This window comes from Triturus cristatus, chromosome 9 (genome assembly GCF_964204655.1).
Source record: "Triturus cristatus chromosome 9, aTriCri1.1, whole genome shotgun sequence".
NCBI lineage: Eukaryota > Metazoa > Chordata > Amphibia > Caudata > Salamandridae > Triturus > Triturus cristatus.
Window position 1 is genome coordinate 533034064 of NC_140592.1, and position 21169 is coordinate 533055232.

General features: G+C 49.1%; 1 protein-coding gene across 1 annotated transcript in view; it reads left to right on the plus strand.

Moving 5' to 3' along the window:
* The window catches only part of ATG2A (autophagy related 2A), a 2561659-nt gene that overhangs the window by 1937045 nt on the left and 603445 nt on the right, over nt 1-21169 (plus strand). The window contains exon 35 of the mRNA XM_085625535.1: nt 11423-11507. Within this exon, the coding sequence (XP_085481661.1) occupies nt 11423-11507 (85 nt within the window). The remainder of the gene's footprint in view (nt 1-11422; nt 11508-21169) is intronic.

Sequence of the window (21169 nt, forward strand, 5' to 3'; positions counted from 1 at the left end):
ACCTTGACCGCAATAAAGAGTTTGGGAAAAACAACCACCTTTTTGGTCGCTCTGTCCTGCAGGATTTCCTGGTCTAAACTTCGCAGTAGACCCTCCTCCGGGAATGGTATTGCCTGGGTATCTATTCAAAGGTAAGGAATCTGCGGCTAGATGACTCTATCAGATAGACAAATTACTTATCTTCGGTAACACCTTGTCTGATAGAGATATGATCTAGCTGCAGATTCCACACTGACCCACTGTAGGAAAGTAGAATCTGCTTTCATGGTTACCCCCACTTTTTGCTGGAGTCAGTCTGTGTTTTTTGACTAGTCTGACTGGGATACTTCTAATCAGGACCCCAGTCACTGTGCTTTTTCCCTAATTACTTCTGTACCTCCATAATTGGCTACTGGTGTAGTACCATTGTTAGTTCCTAGTATCTGGTACCAGGGTACACAGGGCATAGGTACACCAGAGGTCTTCCATGGGCTGTAGCATGCATGTATTGTGCCATCCATGAGAGCCCACTCAAACTGTGCCTACAGGACTACCATTGCAGCCTGTGTGAGTGGGTGCTAGCACCCCTCAAGACAGATATAAGCTTCCTTATATCTGAGGTCACTACACTTAAAACCTATAAGTCACCCTTTCAGTCCTGAAGACAGGGTGCTTGGTTATAATTGTGAGGATGCCCCTGCATGGGCAGGACACCCCTATAAACTCCAGGTTTTGTAAGTGCGGTCAGACATTTTAAAACATATAGTGGATGTGAGAAGTTGGCCTGATGTATGATGTCACTAGTTCTAGTGTACACCTTATATCAGTCCAAACAACCCTTATGGTGATTGGTTGTAAAGTCAACCTTATAGACCAGCTATCCTAGTGGTAGCATGGACAAGAGCAGTCTTAGGCTAAACTCTGAATGGCATGCGAAGCCAGCTGTGATACCATATATAATCCCTTGAATACCAAATGAAAGGACACCACAACAGATATATATATAAAATAAAGTGTATTTATTCTAGTCAAACCCTCAGCACTCTTTATGAGATTAGAGGTAAGTACAACACAGTCTTATTTAAGCATACATTAAGTCACACAGGTAAGTAATACAGTTAGGCCCTAGGGGCCACGCAAACCATATACTAAAGAAGTGGTATAAGGACCACTGTCACGGAAATAGGATAGGCCTAGGCCTAGGGAATCGCTGGGGCTACACTACACTAGCAACAGTTAGGAAGTGGGAGGCCCACGGGATTCAGGTGCAGAGTGGAAACACTCACGCGTAATGCGTAAAAGTCTATAGAAGTACTATCAGTTAGAAATTAACAGTTTAAGGACACTTCTGAAGCAGCTAGAGAGTTGAGACTCGGAAACTAGACCCTAGGATAGTCACTACCCTTGTGAGCACCGAAGTACCCAAGTTACCTAGCCCACGGGCTGCGGGTGCATAGGTGTGAACTTGCGTCGGGTTTCATCGTGGACTTCTATGGATGCCTGAAGGAAAGTTGCTGACAGGCAGTCAGTGAAGAGTGTCCGGTGGATCCCAAGGCTGGGATCAAGAAGAGAGGAGACCTGCAAGCAGAAGGGACAGAGTCAAGGTCACTAGCCAGTGACCACGTGGAACCAGGAAGGAACCAGGCGATGTCGTGAAGATTGCAGGTGAAGGTGAAGCTTGTCGCTGCAGCCACGGGGACCAGGAGACGTCGAGGACGACCAGGAACAGGAGGCGAGCTGTCCCACGAAGGCTCTTGCTGTCGGCGGCGTCGAAGTCGAACTAGGACTCACCAAGCCTTGGCAAGCGGAACCCACGAAGAACGGAGGACTTGCTTCTGGTGCAGACCAGGAAGGTCTGGGGTGCTTCTCTTTTGCAAAGAAGCGGGAGCCAGTCTGGAGGAGCCAAACCAGCAGTGAAGATTTCAGGGTGCGTCGTCACAAAGGCCACTAGCCAACGGGCAAGCAACCGGACAGACGCGGCAAGCAGGAAAATGCAGAAGGGCCCCACGCAGGACTCGTGGAGTGTGGGGGGCTGATCTTCGGTGCAGATGGTGCTTGGGGTTGGGGCTTCTCAATCCCCGGTGCACAACTTCGAGGGTGCCTCAGAAGCTGCGCTGGAAGATACTAGCCACTTTTCCCAGGTAGCCGGTCCCACGTCTCTCGTCGCCTCCACGGATCTCAGCTCGGCTGTGGATGTGGATCAGGGTCGGAGAAGTCTGGAAGTCAAGGCTCTGGTCGGGCTCTGCAGTCGGTCCCTCGTAGAACTTCAGCAAAGCAAAGGGTAGTCTCTTGATGGTGCCTGTTTGCACAGGGTAGCGTCTCCTTGGCCACAAGGGAGATTCTTCAGTCTTCTTCTTTCGTCGAATGTCGAAGGTCCAGAGTTTCTGTTAAAGTTGCAGGTTCAGAATAATCTAATCTCCTGGGGCCCAGCTACCACTCTTATACTAATCTGGGGGGCTGGGTTGCCTGCTAGGTCACGCCTTATGGGTGGGACCTGGGAGGGGGGTGGTTACACCCCCTTCCCTTTGTCCAGTTTCGCGCCAGGACTTGGGCTGGAGTGCCCCAGCACCGGTTTGAACTGGACTATTCACGGGACACCTTGTGTGCCCCAGGCATGTCTCATTCTTTTCATCCCTCCCTGCCCCAATACACTAAGGCCTGTCTGGGGTGGTGCTCGCACCTCCCAAGGCAGGAAACCTATTGTCCAAGCCTCCCTTGCCGGGATCACTCCCAGCAGCAGGAGGTCAGACTCGTGTCTGTGGCAGCAGCATCCATTTTGTGATGCTGGGGCTCAGGTTAACTTCAACCGAGTAAGTAGGTTACAACATGTCTTCTCCCTCTAGAAGGGAGGGATAATATCCTCGTCCCCAGAAATGGGATGGGGGTATTATTCCAAAGTGTTAGACACCTTACACGACATGTTTTGATAAAGCCAAACCATAGTTACCATAACCATTTAAGATTATAAGGCACTTTAAGAGTTTATGGTAGGCTATATCATAGAACAGCTATAAGGACATGGTTCCGAAAGCTGCAGACAGGCTCAGCTCATGCTGGAGCACCATCTCACATGTTACCAAGCACTCTGCCTCCAGGATTGTTAAGGCCTGCCATAGGAGTGGCTGATAGGTACACATGTGTCTATATGTAAGTTAGGTACAGGAATACTACACCTAAGCAAGGAGTGATTACACGACCTTGCCCCAGCTGAGTGATCAGCCAGTTGTGACATAATGGAAGGCCAGGCCAGGGGTGGCATAATACATACTGCAGCCCCTGGTAGGCCTAGGGTACACCTATGCCCTGGGTACCTAAGGTACACTGTACAGGGGCCAATAAGGTGATCCTATCCAAATGGGTTATGCACCTAAAGTACATAGTATCAATTTAGAGAGAGAACAGCAGGGCTGTGGGTCTGATTAGCAGGCCCACAGCCACATCTAAGTCGAAAACCAGTAAAGCAAAAGCAAAAAGTGGGGGTGAACATAGAAAGCAGACCCTACTCTCCTACAGTGGACATCAGTCGTTACAAGATGTCTAACTATATAGTATCTACACCGAACCCGGTCATTTTTTATACCAAACATGTTGGAAGCATACCCCAACACAGATTCCAGTGTTGGAAGTATGATCCCATGTACTCGGGTGCTTCCTTGGGGTACCCCTTGTACTCCTGGTTACAGCCTGTCAGGAAGCTAGTGCTGCTGCCAACCAAAGACACGATTCTGCCCTCCTGCCGCTGAGCCAAGCTTGAGCAGAGGAAGGTAAAACAATAGGTTTCCTGTCGCAGGGAGGTGTGACCATCTCCCCAGACAGGACTTAGTGTATTGGGTTGGGGTGGGGTCGCTTTGTAAATTTTATCATAATTTTAGGTGCATTTATCTATAACCATTGTTTGCTGCTCAGAACATTAGGTCACACAAAGTAGCAATGACATTTTTGGTGACACTAGATGATTCTCCAATATGTTATAATGTCGCTTTGTTTATCTTGAAATCTATTAATGCAAGGAAAAGTATTATGCTATAGTGTAACAAATTAACTGATTTTATTTTATAATTGTCACTGTAATTATGTTTTTTAATTGTCTTTTTAAATGTATTATTCTGCTTGTACTTTTATGGCTGTTTTCTTCGATCGCCGAATAAAAATTTAAATTAATGAATGACAGCGCCACCAGACTGCTTTGAAGGGCATGTCTGGTGCCCTTCTTGCATACTCCAGTTTGAACCAGTTCAGGGATCCCTTTGCTCCCACTCTGGCATGAAACTGGACACAGGACATAGGAGTATCCTCCACTCTGACCAGCCCCTCTTCTGGGAGGGACCCCATAGTCATTCCAACCCTTTCTCTAGGGTATTTAAGGGCTTACCTGTGGGTGGCTCTTCAGATTCATCATGGGACAAGACTCAAATCATGTCAATCTTCGACTGTCTGGACATTTGGACTTTGCCTGGAACTGAGACTGCATCAAGAAGGACTCCTGCTGCTCCTGGTCTTTTTCGTCGTCTGTGCTTCTTCCAGGATCTTAAATAGACCTGTGGCCATCAAGCACATTCAAAGTAATCTCACATGGATTGAAGGAACCCTCCCATGCATCTGCAGGCACTGCAACGAAACTGACCGGTCTGCTGCTCCTGACATCCCACGAACTTCGAAAGGCTCAGCAACACAGGTGGTGATTCTGCAACTCCCTCGAGGCCTGACCTCTCTGACCTGTCCTCTCGGCCAGTATCCCTCGTTGGAACCGCTGGAACCAAACCCATGTGCATCGCCTCGACTTGCCGTTGCCAAGGCTTGTTGGCTCTGTACTCGAGAGATCTTCGGGCTACAGGAGGCTCCAGCCTCCAGCATCTCTTCCTGCCACGTACAGTGTCTTCATTGCATCATCTGCAATGTGGATCTTCCTTCTTGGTGAGCAGCTCAATGTCCTCTTGTGACTCCTATACCTTTGGCCTGTGGGTCCTCTTGAGGGTCTTCTCATGCTTCTGTGGGCTCCCCTGCTTGCTTGGGTCCTGCTCCAGCTCTCCTGCTTGTGGTGAGTACCTTGGACCTTTCTGGTCCCAACATTGCTCCTTCACTTTCCACGCCTGTTGCAGCTGTCAAGGCTCGTTGACGCTCCTGCCGGACACTGAACCCCTGGTTCTCAACTTCTGACAGGGGACATCTCATTCATGGCTCCTGGTCTTCCTCAGCATCACCTGGTCCTTACAGCTACAGCAACACTGTAACCGTCAACTCCCTTGAACCGTCCATTATAGTTGGGCATTGCCCTTCCCTGCTTCCTGGTCACCTCCGAGTGGCATAGAACCTGTCTCCTCTGCTTACAGGTTCTCTGTTTCAAGAATTCACCCTTGGATTCCACCAGACTCTGGCACAGTCTTCTCCAGCGGCATCTTTCCTGATGTCTTGCATCATGATCTACTGCAGTTTCCAACACCACTTCGCACCTATGCATCCGGCTTCCCTGGTGTATGTAACCTGGTTTCTGGGGGAACCATGGGTGGGAGGAGTATCCAATTTTCTGTCTTCCACTGGGTTTCTTCAGGGTCCACTTGGAAGGTTCCTTCTTCTTCCAAACTGTAACCTCGAATTCTCTGTTGACTTCTAGAGAACATGCGTCTGTGTTTCCATTCTGCACACAGACTCTGTGGGGTTCCTGGGTACTTACCTTGGGTGGCTACTTGTGTTCCCAGCTCCTCCGAGTCTTCTGGTCCAAGTCCCGACTTCGGTCGCAGGTCACATTCCACTTTCTTAATATATGGTTTGGTCTCCTCTAGAGACCACTGTATTTTGTGCTTACTTACCTGTTACAATTGAAGTCATCTTATGTATTTGTGTTTATAACCAATGTGTTAGTGAGTGGTGTGTAATAAACAGAACTATTTTTATATATACACTGTGTGGTTCTTTTCGTTTAACCTACGCTACGTGATTAGATCTAGTAAAACAAGCTGCTTAACACTCCTCCTTCAAGATGAGCCTAAAGGTTTCTCTCCACAGTTACCATTTAGATGGCTTTCTAAGATTGTTGAAGACCATTAAGACCACCATGAGGGTTATCTGGATAGTGCAAGGTGCTTTACTTAAACAAGTGTGCACCATATACTAAGCCAGCCTCCTGCACCCACCCATCCTCCCCACACTGTGGACAGGTTTTTGGAGTCGGGGCAGTTCCCTTTCAGGGCCCCAGTTGTTCAAAACACTCCAACGTCTGTGCACTTCATAGCTCCGTGCTTCTGGCGTGGAAAGGTGTGTAAAGTTACTGACATCAGCGCGCCGAGTTGGCGCCTGTAAAGGTGACGCTGACACCACAATGGCGCGGACGATGCCGCCAATGTCACGTTGAGCAGACTAACGCTAAGGTAAGGAATCAGCAGCTAGATGACGTGTCTACCAGATTAGGCGTTACGAAGGTAAGTAACTTGTCCATCCCGTCCAGACCCCGGTGTCCATCAGCTGTATCCAAATAATAGACCGACCCTAGCCACCGCAGCGGCCAGTCCAACTTCTCCTCTGCGTAGAATAACTCGTATTTTAAGGGCCTTCAGCGCACCCTCCTTCCTGCAGGGGCCTATAGAGTCTAGTCAGAGTCACCCGTTGTATGCCTATACCCCATATCAGCTCTAGCAGGATCTTATACAAATCCGCGAAAAAGCTCGCTGGGAATATGAGTGATAGGGCTATAAAGAAGTACAAGAGGTGCGAGAGAACAAGCATTTTGGAAACACCAACCTGGCCCAGAGGAGATAGCTGCAGCGACTCCCAGAACGGTGTGGAGCTGGGAACCGAGCCTAATACCCTATAAATGATCCCCTCTGCAAGATCAGTGTCCGAATTGTACATTTGAATGCCCGTATATTTGAAAACTTCAAATTGCCACAAAAGCTGAGTCCGGAGTAGCACATCCCTATCAGCCTCCAGCACCGGCTGCAAGGGGAACAGACAAGACTTCACCCAGTTCACTTTAGTTCCGAATTCCCCCAACAATGCCATTAAGCCTGGTAGTGAGCCCCTGATGTTGTGCAGATAGATCAGCGCATCATCAGCATACAAATAAACTATATGCTGTACGCATTGTGCCGCAATTCCCCATTGTTGTGACCGCATTCGTAGATAGCACACCAATTAGTCTATGGCCAATGTAAAGATTAACAGAAACAGAGGACAGCCCTGTCTGGTGCCCCGCTGGAAATAGACTTGACTCATCACCGATAGCCTGTATAAAGAACGGACCCAACCAAGGTATCCTGGGCCAATGTTAATTTTCTTCAGCGACACAGATAAATTATCCCACCCCAGAGTATGAAAAGCCTTTTCGATGTCAAGGGACACCACCACCGGCCTCGGCACTTCCTTAAAGTCAGCCCTCATTAAGTGTAGGATCTTGTAATCGAGATTCGATAGTTATAACAGCTGGTAGGAGCACACATGCAGCGGCTCTCGGACCTACTTGGGTAGTACCACTTTTAGGGCTTCGTGAAGTGAGTCAGGAAGACATCCATGGTCGTGCGCTTCGTTATAAGCCTCCATTAACTTTGGAGACTGGGATACCCTAAAGGTGGTGTAAGATTCTATTGGTAGTCAATCCGTCCCTGGGGTTTACTATGCGCTGAGAGATGGTCGCGCGAAGCTCATCCAACTGGAGAAGGGCATCCATTTCCACTCATTGCCACAACTTTTGACTGGGGAGTTGGAGATTCCCCTAGATAAAGATGCAGATCAGCCCCAGAAGGGTTTGCTTCAGCCACATAGAGGGAGCGGTAAAACACTACAAAAGTATCATTGGGTGTTGAGGACAACTCTTCGTCCGATCGGATAGCCCCCAGGGGTAATTGCAGCTGATCAGCACGGAGCTACCAGCCCAGCATCCTACCAGCATGGTCTCCCTCGCTGTGCAGGCTTGCAAGGTAGTTCTTAGAGTCAAGTTTCCTCAGGTGGGTTCTGCACATAATTGCTGCAGCGCTCGCTCTTTTTGGCACGCAGCGGCAGCTCAAGTTTCAACTGCTGCAAGGCCCTCACCTGTGCAGACAGTTCCCAGTGCAAGGTCTGGTGGACCTCCTATGTACTGGCGATGCAATGCTCATGCAAAACAACCTTATTTGTATCCCACTCCTTCGCCCTGGAGAACCGGAGCCCTTATTAACTTAAAAGTAATGAGCTAGGTGCATGGCCAAGGCCTTGCAGAAGGGTGCATCCTGGAGTGACTAGGGTGTGAGCGTTTACGTTAGTATGCGGAAGCACGCCTTACCTCACCATATCACCATATGTAATGGGCAATGGTCAGTCAGAGAGCATGCGTGACAAGTATTCATTTGGAGGATTGAGGTGCCCAGGGATTCACCTTATAGAAAGAGGTCTAAACAGGTGTGGATACCATGTACCGGGTAGTAAATGGAGAACTCACCGTCCACCGGATGTTGGAGGGGCCACATATCATGTACTCTATGATAAGCCAACCACTCCCGAAAATGCTACTTGGCCCTGTGACAGGCTGCTCCCTCCAGTGGGCGGGGCAGAGCAGTTCTTGTCAATGTCACAATTAAAGTCCCCGCCCCAAACAATAGGGGTGTGTGGGTCATGGTAAAGAGCTGTGGTCACCCAGTCCAAGAAGGCTTAGTGCCCAACGTTGGGTGCATAGCCAGGAGCACCAGGGGTCTGCCATCTAGGTGCCCTACTGCTACCATGTATCTGCCCTCTGGATCTACCCTCTGTGACTCGTGCATGAATGACATCCCCGGAGACATATGTCTTGTTTTTGGTCCCGAATACCTGACCTCTCCATTTCAAATGCAGTTTGTGCTGTTCTTACTTCAAGTGTGTCTTCTGCGAGAAGGCAACCTGTGTCTGCCATTGTTTAAGGTATATATGAACACAGTACTGCTTAGCAGGAGTGGCCATTCCCCACACATTCCAGGTCAGGAAGGTGTACTGTACTGCGCTCAGGTTTTCCCATGGAGCTCAGGATTGAGGGAAGCCTCCATGTCATTGATGTACGAACTGGTGTCACAGGTGCATTCAGACTGCAGAACTGCACATGAGTCTGCTGCTGCACCTCCTCCACCACTTGTACTAGTTTCTGAGCATCCTGCACAGTCTTGGGGTGGCTGCGCGCTTTCCTGTTCCTCCAATAGGCCAATCTCAGGATCAATCAGTTGCCAGTGTACTATGTAGTCACCAGCCACTCCACTAGACCCTTGGTGTGCTGCCAGGTCGAGCCATCCTCAGCGGGTGAGAAGTAGATGGCATCTCCTTCAACTACCCGACGTTAAGCAGGAAACAATAATGCGTACTTCAATCGTAATGTCTGCAATTGTTGCTTCACAACCGTGAAGGAGTTACGGCAATGCTGTACCTCGGTGGTGAAATCTGAATAGGCCACATCAGCACCTGTGCACCTGTCCGAGGTCTGCCAGTCACGCCACACCCTTCAGGCTCACATCCTGGGCACCTGTTGAATCATCACTTTGACAGTTTCTTCACCCAGGGTCTTCAATAGCTCCAGGCTGCAGTAGCAGCAGTTTGAGGACTGTCAGTCACGCCGAACACTTCAGGGCAAGTCGTGTCCCCGATGCCATACCGCTGTCTTGACCTTGTCAGCAGGGGTTTTCAGGGCGGAGCATAGCCTCGTTTGGCACCCAGAGTGTCCCTAGTCAAAATGAAGACCCCTGTGGTCTGAGGGTCGCTGGCGCCCATGTTTTAACAGGGCAAGCCACAGTAGTCTCCATAGCTTGCCACTATGGGCAGTTGCGCAATTCAAGCAGGGAGGGTCCCCAGGCATCGTGCAGGACAAGTTGCCTCTTGCAAGCGTCTTTAGGGAGGCCTCCATGTTGCCCTTCCGTAAGTCCATGGGCAGGGCCCGACAATATCAGGTGGGACTTCACGTAGTCACATGGGCACTCCACACAGCAGGCACCACGGCACACAGGATCATGGGGTAGTTCGGCGGCACTGCAACAGGTACTTATTCTCACAGGTATGCAGGAGAATGGCAGAATACAAATGGGTGAGGGCCTGAGCTCAGACAGACACTTCTGCTCCAGCTGCCATCTTGGCCATGCCTCTGCTATGGGCACTGTTAAAGGTTACTTGTTGACCATTTCAGCGTTCTTGCAGTTGCCTGCCCAACCTTCTTTGTTCATATCACCAGTTGTGACTAGATTCCTCAAAGGTCTACAACACATGTTCCCTCCCTGCCTATTCATCATGCCCCAATGAGATCTAGTCCTGAACTTTTTGTGTGTGTGCCTTTCGAGCCGCTGCACAACTGCTTTTCAAGTGGCCATACATCAGCTTGGAGGGTCAACAAACTGCAGGCCCTCTCTGTGCACACTCCCTATACCACATTTTACCTAGACAAGCTGGTTTTGAGGTACCCCTGCTTCCTTTCTCCTGAAAGTTGTGACACCTTTTCATGTAGGTGAGAACATGACTTTGCCTCGCCACACCCTTCTAAAGAAGAGGAGAGACTCCTTCGTCTGGACCCAAAAAGAACATTATTGTTTTACCTAGATCGCACAAGAAAGGGAAGGCCATGCAGAAAAGGATCATATCACAATGGCTAGTACTCTGTATAAAGATCCGCTATGCATTGGCAAAAAAGCAACCCCATGAGGGTTTGTGTGCTTATTCCACCAGAGACAAGGCTGCAACTACTGGGTTTGCTCACAGAGTCCCTGTCCTGGGCATCCTTGCACACATTCACCAAGCACTACTGCCTGGAGAGTCAGGCCTGTCGTGACAGGCATTTTGTCCGTTCGGGACTGCTGGACATTTTGGTGTAATTGTTCACAGAATCACCTCTAGGGAGGTAGTATCTATTCTATAGTAAGGAATCTGTGGCTAGAAGTCTCTATCAGATGAACAAATTACTTACCTTCGATAACGCCTTATCTAGTAGAGACTCCATCTAGCAGTAGAATCCTTACTGACCCTTCCATCCTCCCTGCTCTGCGAACAGATTTTATTGGGTCACCCTTCTAAGGGCCTTAGCACTGCACACCAGTGTTAGCATTCTTCATAGCTCCGTGTTTCTGGTGTGGAAAATCGGGAAAGAAAGTGATGGGAGTTTGCTTGGATGGTGCCTGTGTAGACACCAAAGGAGTATTGCTTGAAAATTTCCAGATCCAGTCTGACACGTGGTAATCATTCTAAGGTAAAGAATCTGAGGCTAGATAGAGTCTCTACCAAATAAGGTGTTACTGCAGGTATGTAACTTGTTTATTAGTGTTCAAGTCAGCATCTATTTGCAAATTGATGTTATCATGTCCTAGGCAGCACAGAGTCCAAGCGGAGTGCAATGGTGCCATCTGAGCTCCCAGATCAATTCTCGCACCTGGGGAGCACCTGGGGAGATTCATAACCTGAGGAATTTGCGATTTGAAAGAGTATCCACCACAAAGAGTGTTACCAAAGATAAGTTCTCTCTCTCTTTCTGTTCCAGGATGCCTTGTTTTTCTTGAAGGATTTCTTCACCAGTTTAGCAGGAGAAATCAATCCTGTGATTCCAGTGGAAGCTGGGACTGAAGGTAATTTTTCAATAAAGGGGATTTGAGACAATGAGCCTTGATAGCTATTGGGCCAGGGTCCTGTTCGGGTGTTGATACTAGTGTAAACATATGGCACTGCCTCCTCTGCCTATTGAATTAATAATGTATTCAATTGTTTACGATGTTGCTGCAGTATTAAAAGTTATTCATAGATATTGCACACCATTCAGAGTCCCAGGATAGTGTATGCAAATCCAAATCTGAGGTGAATATTTTACTTTTCTCTTCTCATCTCTTGAAAACCTTACACCACCTCATGGCAGATCCCAAAAAACCTTACACCTCCTCATAGCAGATCCGTAGTGCATGCCTGATCGGTTTATAAAAGAAGGTAAGAAGTCCCTCGGAGAGTGTAGCATGGTGGGCTCCTACAGTCCATTCAGTAGGGAAGACATAATTCCAGGAGGGCCAACTCATTTCATACCCTTTAAAAATCTTTGAGGGCTTGCTGGGTTTTCATTGCTGTTAAAAGGCATGTTACATCCCAAAAGGCAGAACATTTCCTCACTTTCTTCAAAGACCAGTGAGGGTTAGAATCTTTGCCAATGTGCTTTTCTGACATTTGGTAATGAGAGTCTATGGTTTGTACTCGATTTTTTTGTTAGTGGTGGCCATTTTCATAACTTTTTTTTGTGTATCTTCCCTATTAGTTGCAAGCCAGCATTTCAACTTTTTTAGCCTTTTTTTTATTCAATTATTCATGACTGATATACACTGGACCAGTTGCCTTCTGCTTTGAGCACTAACATTCAGTGAGCTTTTCAGTTTTCCTAGAAGATACAATGGTTCTTCTCTTGGGATTCTTTTCCAGGGCCCGAGGATACCCTTTGGAGAGGGTCTTACCAGGTAATAGGCTTCCTCCTCAAGCACTAGAGACACACTGTGGGTGTGGAATTTATTACTAGAGTGCTACCAGCTCCTTTTTGATTCTAGAGCACATACAAATGTGCAAGGCCATGCTCTCTCCAACTCCAGATAATGCCCCGAGGCCTCAAACAGTATGATTTGGTGCCTGTTAAAAAATAAATAAACAAAGTGCTAATTAATACTTGTATGGCTAATGAAAACTTGAGATGCTTGTAAGGATCTCCGGAGGTTCTGTTTACTTAGTAAGGTACAGTGTATCTCCTTGAGGAATCATATAGCCCTGAAAGACCTCATTTGTTTGTGGAGCTGTGAGGTGACCTGAGTGCACAGCAGCCTATGAGGCCCCGGGGTTTGTGGCTTGTGATGTTATTATGGCCCATCATGCACCATGAGATGCGGCCAAGCCCATATAACCCTTGCAGGAATATATCTGTATAAGTAATCCAAAAGAATGTACTCAACAGGTTCATCATAGGCCTAGTTTTCATCTTATTCTGGTGATTTATAATCACATCTTTTATTTAACTTTAAACTGGAAAAACATTTTTTAATCGTGTTGTAAATTATTCAACAGAGCACATTGATGCTCCTGGTTTGTAGGGTTCAAGACTTTGCCATCTTCCGGAAAGCTTGTGCTAGATGGCAGGAGGATTGGTAATGTATATTTTAGGCCTTTGAGACAATAGGGTAACTTTCAGGTTTTTGTCCCTTGCGGGTCCCATACATTGTTTATATATTTTCTTTTAAGGTGCTTTATAAAGCAGTATGCATGAGCTAGGCACCCTTAGAGTCTCCCATTTAGGTCAAGCAATGTAGGGTTGCATTTATTATAACTCTGAAAACAAAGAATATAACCCAGTAAACCCTGGAGTTTCTGGTATAAATCCAGGACTCCCAAGGGTGGGCTTTTACATATGTAGGCAAATAATTGGTCTTATTATTTAAGTAGTTTCAACCACCAATAACTTCCATGTGAATGCATCAATATTTAATCCATTAGATATTACAATAATGCAAATATTTAATCAACTGTTTTGAAGAAAACTTTACAAGCAATTAAATGTAGATTAATCAGCATAGTTGTGCAGTTGTGGTCTTAGATAAGAAGTGTATTTGTGTATGATGCAACACAGAATTGGTCAGTGACATTTATTGACGCTACCCAAGAACACCTCAAACCCAGAATGTTGTAATTCCAGTTTCCAAAGCTTCCTTCTCTCTCCCATCACGCTCAGCATTCTAGATGTTCTTGCACATGTGTGAGCTACAGAAGGCTGAAAAATGGAAGGGATGAATAAGAAAAGTAAGTGTAGCAAATGGATACGACTTCCAGGAAGGCAGAGAGAGGGGTAGGTCGAACGCCATCCTCCGCATAGGACTCATTGATACCACAGTCCTAATGCGGATCTCTGCCTTGACCGGAGACACTCAAAGTCCTGTCGATTAGGTTGGATTCAAGGGCGGCTCCTCCATTAAGATGGAGGAGCATCACCCCACTGCTTTCTCGCAGTGCAAGAAGCAGAAACATAAAATGGTATTTTAAATACCATTTTATGTTTCTGCTTCTCGCTCTGCGAGAAAGCAGAAGGCAGGGTATGTCTGTTTGGGGGCGGGAGGAAGGGTATGTCTGGTTGGGGACGGGCCGGTGGGCGGGTCGGGAAGGAGTGGCTTGCCAACTGTTTTGGGCCCTGACTGTTTGGTCGGCCCTCTGGGGCCAACCAAACCAGTCATGCGCGCACTACATTTTCTCGGCCTACATAGAGAAAATGGCCTCCGTACAGGCGCCTGGCTTGGTGCTGTCCGCACCAATCACAATGCTGCCATTGCAGTGTTTTGATTGGCTTACGGGAGAGGAGGGAGCATGCCTGTTCCTGTTCTGGAGCATTAAAACATCAAACCCAGGAGGCGGTGCTGGACCCGGTCAGGTAAGTTTTTGATGTATTTATCTTTTAAACACCCCGCCTCCCCCAGACCCCACCCGCGAGTATTGCGAGCCGCGATTGGTTGGATTATGAGACATAACCCAGTTTTAACTTTTCACACCCCTCCCTGAGTAAGGGTAGGGTATCTGATTTCATTGGTCTTGAAGAAACGCCACAGATCCCTTCTGGACCAGAAAGGAGTGAAACATGTCGACTTAAGCTTCCAAACACCACACACTAGATTGTCACGCTTCGTAACTTTGCCCAGACAATCTACACCTAACTGATTTTAATCCTGCCAAGGTGACCCCTGATTAAATATACTTCTGGGTACCCCTTGGGTAGTTTTAAGACCACCCTTTTTCTCACTATATTCATCACCATAATTCCCAAACGCCTGCACCCATAATTATGGCTGAAACAACAAGATCTCTGCCAAAGAGCCCTTTCGCGGGGCCCGTGGGGCATTAAATCGCCAGCTCCTCTCGGAGCAAAAGCCCGATGATGAAGCATGACACCCACATGTGTGTGTGAGGGCAACACTTCCTAATAAGGAAGACCCCCTCACTTTACGCACTCCAAGCTTTCACTTTTCATATAGGAACAGCCACCTTTTTTTGTTCATATGCAAACAGATACAACATATTTTCCCTCTTTTGAGACATTTAGTACATTGTTATGGGGTTTCAGTCCCTTGAAACAACTTTGGCCAAAACTATCATCCATATTGCTGTACTTTGCTTTCATGGGTTTACGTCTATTCGTCCACTTAGGCCAGAATAGCTATTTGGATTAAATGACTTTACATTTGGAATATCATTGTATAAATTGTCTTCACTTCTGTCATCATGGTTAAACATTACTGTAGGAGAGTAGGATCTGCTTCTTATGGTTATCCCCACTTTTTGCTGATGTATCACTGTTTTCGACTTAGATTGACTGAGATCCTGCTGTCCAGGACCCCAGTCTAGCTGCTCTCTCCTCTAAATTGATTGCATGTACCTTAGGTACACTCCAGATTGGATTCTGGTGTACCCTTATAAGTCCCTAGTATATGGTATACTATGTACCCAGGCCATAGGTACCCCAGAGGCCTCTCAGGAGCTGCAGCATGTATTGTGCCACCCCTGGGAGACCATTCAAACTGACACCACAGGTCTGCTACTGCAGTCTGTGTAAGGTGGTGCATGCACCCCTTACCGTACTTAGATATAGGTTCACTATAGCTATTCTAAATCACTGCACATATAAACCTATCAGTCACCCCTATGGCAGGCCTTATCAATCCTGAAGGCAGGGTGCTGGGTTTTATGTGAGAGGGTGCACCTGCATGAGCAGAGCCCCACTGCATCTTTCGGAACCTATTTTCCGGGGTTGTTTGTGATGCAGCCAACCATATGTATTTAAGTGCATTATAACCTCGCGGTAAATGCTAACTTTAAAACGGCTGCTTAGAAACATTTTGTGTTTGGTGTCAAACACCTTGGAATCATACCTCCACACCAGAGGTATGATTCCTCCCTTCTAGAACCACTACTGTGGGTCACCGGGCTACCCGGTTCCAGCTTTCTTGACCTGGGCATCACAAGAAAGCCGGTCGACCTTGTAACACCTCCCCTGGCGCTGATTCCACTGGCACATCGTCTTCTCCGACGCCGGTTGGGTCTCCTGCCAGCGTCGACCCGGCCTCCACCCTGACTTGGACATGGAGCCGGACCAAAGTCGACCGACGCCGGATCCGGCGCGGAGCGGTACTTTTGTACCTCTGTTCGACCCTGGTGTTTCCTACAGGCCAGATTGGCAACCAGAGGAGGGTGAGGAGGTCTGGGAGGGGGTCTGTAGACCCTTTGGCTGACCAGTTAGATGAACCAGACTGGAAAGAGGAGTTGGGGGAAGCCAGTGGTCTGGATACCTCCCCAGATTTTGGCATGCTGTCTCTTCCTACCGTGGCTACGGAGGAGGGTGCTTCATACGCAGTGATGTTGCGTTGGGCGGCTGAGGCCCTCAACCTTGAGCTACCTACGGTGGAGGTCAGGACGAATCTCCTGATGGAGGTGCTTCAACCGGCGGTGGCCTCTTTTGAGCCCCTGCTGCCTTTCAATGAAGCCCTTACTGACATCCTTTTTAGCACCTAGTCCAGGCCCTACACAGGGGCTCCAGTGGATAGGATGATTTCCCGACACAACCGCCCGGCTCCGGGCGACCCCTCTTTCCTCTTCCAACACCCCACCCCTGAGAGCTTAGTGGTCCAAGCCTCTACATCCAAAGGCACATTCCCTAACGCACCACATGATAGGGAATCCAAAAAGCTGGACCATCTTGAGAAGAAGATATTTTCTTCCTCCAGCTTGGGACTGCAGTCGGTGAACACCGCATTTCTGTTGGTCCGTTACACCCACTTTGCATGGGATACGGTAGCGCAGGTGCTGCCACAGTGCCCGGAGGAGGCCCAGGCCGTGTAGTCACCGAGGGGAGAGACGCAGCCAAGTTCACCATAAGATGTGGACTGGATACTGCCGACTCGCTGGGCAGGACAATTTCAACGTCGGTAGCCCTTCGAAGCTACGCCTTGCTGAGGTAGACTGGTTTTTTTCAGGGATGTCCAGGCTACCTTGCTGGACATGCCTTTTGATGGCCGTCAACAAAGCAGACAACGTGCTAGAGCGCTTGAAGGACTCCTGGGCTAGGGCCAAGTCCTTGGGTCTCTCCACCCGCCCTGTGCACCCCTTTCGTGACTATGGAAGGGGTGTCCCACCACATTCCACCCAGGGCCACAGGCCTGCGCAAGCTGTCTAGCCCCTGTGCAGCCGGGAACGGGGGACCCACCGTCGTGGGTCTGAGAGCCAGCGAGCGGGCCAGTCCACCTGCGCCCCTTTTGTAGCAGCCTCCAAACTCTCCTAGTCTGACCTTTCAGGGCCACCAATCGCCAGTGGCGCACCATCACGTCGGATTGGTAGGTTTTGCAGATAGTCCGAAGGGGCTACTCCCTCCCCTTCTTCAAGACTACCCCTCCATCCATGCCACCTCAATACCATCGCACGTCGGAGGATCATCTGGCCCTTCCCCAACAGGTAGTTATGGCTCTCTTGGCCAAGGGAGCTGTTGAGCGAGTTCCTGCTCCAGAAGTAAGTCGTGCTTTCTATTCCCACTACTTTCTGGTGCCCAAGAAGGACAAAGGCCTGCGTCCTATCTTCGATCGCAGGAACAGAAGGAGAAATTCAAAATGTTACACTAGCTCAGGTCCTGTCTGCCCTCGACCCTGGAGACTGGATGGTAGAGTTGGACTTGCAGGACGCTTACTTTCACATCCCAGTCTTGCCGGCCCAACGGCGTTACCTGCGGTTCATGGTAGACCACAAGCACTTTGTTTACCGTGCTCCCCTTTGGCCTTACCAGCGCCTCTCGGGTGTTCATGAAAGTGATGGCGGTGGTCGCTGCTCATCTGCGCAGATCAGGGGTTCCAGTCTTCCCCTATCTTGATGACTGGCTGTTGAAGGCGGGCACGCCCCAGGCAGTAGTCTCCCACCTCCAGACTACTGCTGGACCTCCTACATTCACTGGGGTTCACAATCAACGTGCCGAAGTCACACCTGACTCCCTCTCAGAAGCTCCTTTTCATCGGAGCGGTTCTGGACACAACGCAGTTTCGGGCTTATCCTCCCGAGCAGCGAGTCTGGCATATTTGGGCTATGATTCCGATCTTTCAGCCTCTATCCCGGGTTTCGGTCAGAATGACCCTGAGGCTGCTAGGCCTCATGGCCTCCTGCATCCTACTGGTAAATCCTACCAGGTGGCATATGCGGGCTCTGCAGTGAGACCTGAAGTTCCAGTGGGCACAACATCAGGGGAATCTGTCCGATTGCGTTCAGATCTCGGAGGGCACTGCATGACAATTGCAGTGGTGACTAACGAACCAGGATTGGGTCAACTGCAGATCCCTCTCCCTTCCCCAACCGGAGTTCACAGTGGTGACCGATGCATCACTTCTGGGGTGGGGCGGCCACTTGGGAGAGGCGGAGATCAGAGGCCTCTCGTTTCCGGCGGAGTCCGGGCTCAACATCAACCTTCTAGAGCTCCAGGCGATCCATCTTGCGCTAGCATCTGTCCAGGGAAGTACAGGTGTTCTAGACAACACCCCCGCCATATGGTACTGGAACAAACAGGACGGGGTGGGGCCGTGGACTCTATGTCAACAGTCTCTCCATCTTTGGACATGGCTGGAACATCAGGGCATATCCTTGGTGGTTAAACACCTGGCAGGTTCACTGAATGCCAGGGCAGACGAACTCACCCGCAGGTGCATGATGGATTACAAATGGTATCCTTACTCGGAGGTGGTGCAAGGTCTCTTTCTGCAGTGGGGAGAGCATGGTTAGATCTATTCGCCACCGAAGAGAACGTGCAGTGTCAGCAAATCTGCACGTTGGAATTTCCAAGGCGGCACTCGCTAGGCAACGCTTTTCATCGCGAGTAGAGTTGCGGTCCTCTGTACACCTTTCCGTCTCTACCACTTCTGCCCAGAGTGCTGAAGAAGATCAAGCGCGAACGTGCCCAATTCAGTCTTGTGCCTCTGGATTGAGCACAAAGAGTCTGGTATTCCGAGCTGTTATGCATGGCCATCGATCCTCCAATCAGACTGCATCTTCGGGGAGGATCTTCTGTCGCAGGGGACGGTCCTCCACCCGAACCTGTCCAGCCTCCACCTCCTTGCGTGGAGATTGAGCGGCGACAGTTAACAGTCTTCGACCTTCCTCCCGAAGGCTTTGATGTTATCTTGGCAGCCAGGCGTCCCTCCACTAAGAGGGTATATGCCTGCAAAAGGAGCAAATTTGTGGCATGGTGCACAGCAAATGCTGTGGATTCACTTTCTGCCTCTCTTTCTGAGGTTCTATTGTTCCTCCTTTCTTTGGCCCAGCAGGACTCTGCTCTGGGCACTCTTAAGGGCTATCTCTCAGCCATTTCAGCCTTTCTTAGGCTTCCTGATCAGCCTTCTCTTTTCAAGTCCCCTGTTGTAAATCGCTTTCTTAAGGGCATTACTCATCTTTTTCCTCCTGTTCCCTTCATAATGTCTCAGTGGGACTTGAGCTTGATTCTTACTTATCTTATGGGCGCTCCCTTTGAGCCGCTACATAACTGCCCTCTTAGACTTCTCACTTTAAATACTGCCTTTTTAGTTGCCATCACCTATGCTCGTAGGGTGAGTGAGGCTCTTTCTTCAAAACCTACTTTTCTGGAGGTTCATCTGGACAAAGTTGTCTTTTGAACTCGACCCTCTTTTCTTCCCAAAGTGGCTTCTTCTTTCCACATTGGTCAAACCATCACTTTGCCCACCTTCTTTCTGCCTCCGCATCCTTCTAAGGAGGAACAGAGTCTCCACCATCTAGATCCAAAGCGTGCGCTTTCTTTTTATTTGGATCGCACCAAGCAATTCCGGGTGGATGTCCAGCTCTTTGTTGGCTACGTGGACGCCAAAAAAGGTCGGGCCACGCACAAACGGACCATCTCTAGGTGGGTCGTTTTGTGCATTAAAGATTGCTACTCTTTGGCAAAGAAGGGGCCTCCAGTGGTACTGCGCTCCCATTCCACCAGGGCGACGTCAGCTCCCACTGCTTTGGGATGGGTAGTCCCCCTCAATGACACCTGTCAGGCAGCTACGTGGACATTTCTGCACACGTTCACAAAACACTACTGCCTGGACAGCCAAGTCCTGAGAGATGGCTTCTTTGACTGTTCTGTTCTCCAGGACTTTCTGGTGTGAACTTGGTTCGCAGACCCACCTTGGAGGTTGGTATTGCTGGGGTATCTATTCTAAAGGTAAGGCATCTATAACTAATAGTCTCTTTCAGATGAACAAGTTACTTACCTTCAGTAACGATATATCTGTAAGAGACATAGATTAGTTAGATTCCTTACCGCCCCACCCATCCTCCCCGTTCAGCGAACTGACTTCTAGGGTCAGGAAATCCCTTTCTGATGGATACATCTGCCAGTGGATTCCTCACCTTGTGAATATCCCCTGCGCCAGCATTCCACGGAATTTTTCTTCCCCAGCACTCCACGTCGACGTGGGCGACGTCATAATACATCGGCTCCGCTCGCGACTCCGTATGACGTCACCGGAGCCATAAGAGGCCCACGTCGGCGTGATGGCGTCCGTTCCCTTTTTTCCACGCCGTCGACGTGCAATGGTTTTTTCCAGTACTCCTGCTACTTTGTAGTTGTAAGGTGTTTCTGTTGCAAATTTCTGTAATGTTTTCGACGAGGAAGTCGTGCTTTAAGCCCTGTAGGGAATGTGGCGGACATATGTCCATGACGGACCCACATGAGGACTGCTTTTGGTGCCTTTCGTCGGACCACGATGTCGAAGATTGTGCATGCTGTAGGAGAATGAATCCAAAGGCATTAAAGGAAAGAAAGGCAAAGCTGTTTATTGCTAAGATCGGTAAGGAGAAGCGAGGGAGAAAGAAAGAGAAGTCGAGGCCGGAGTCGTCGACTTCGAGGTCGTCGAAGTCAAGGAGACATCATAAGAAAAGAAAACACTCTTCTCGACGCCGGTCCTCGAAGAGCAGGAAATCGAGGTCGACTTCGCCACGGCGTCATCGAAGTAAGGACATTTCACCTTCTCCTTCTCCCTCTAAGACTCTCTGTCGCCGAAGCAGGCTCCAGCGCGTTCACCGGTGCAGTCCCCGGCGCAGTCTCCGGCGTCGTCTCTGGCGTCGTCTCCGGATCGGGTGGAGTCGCCTGTTTCGGATGGAGGACAGGAACGAGAGGAAGAGCCTACTCCGGCGCTTGAAGAGTCTACGGCTCCGGTGGAGGACACTACGGCGCCGCAGCCAAGTACTCCGCAGAGGG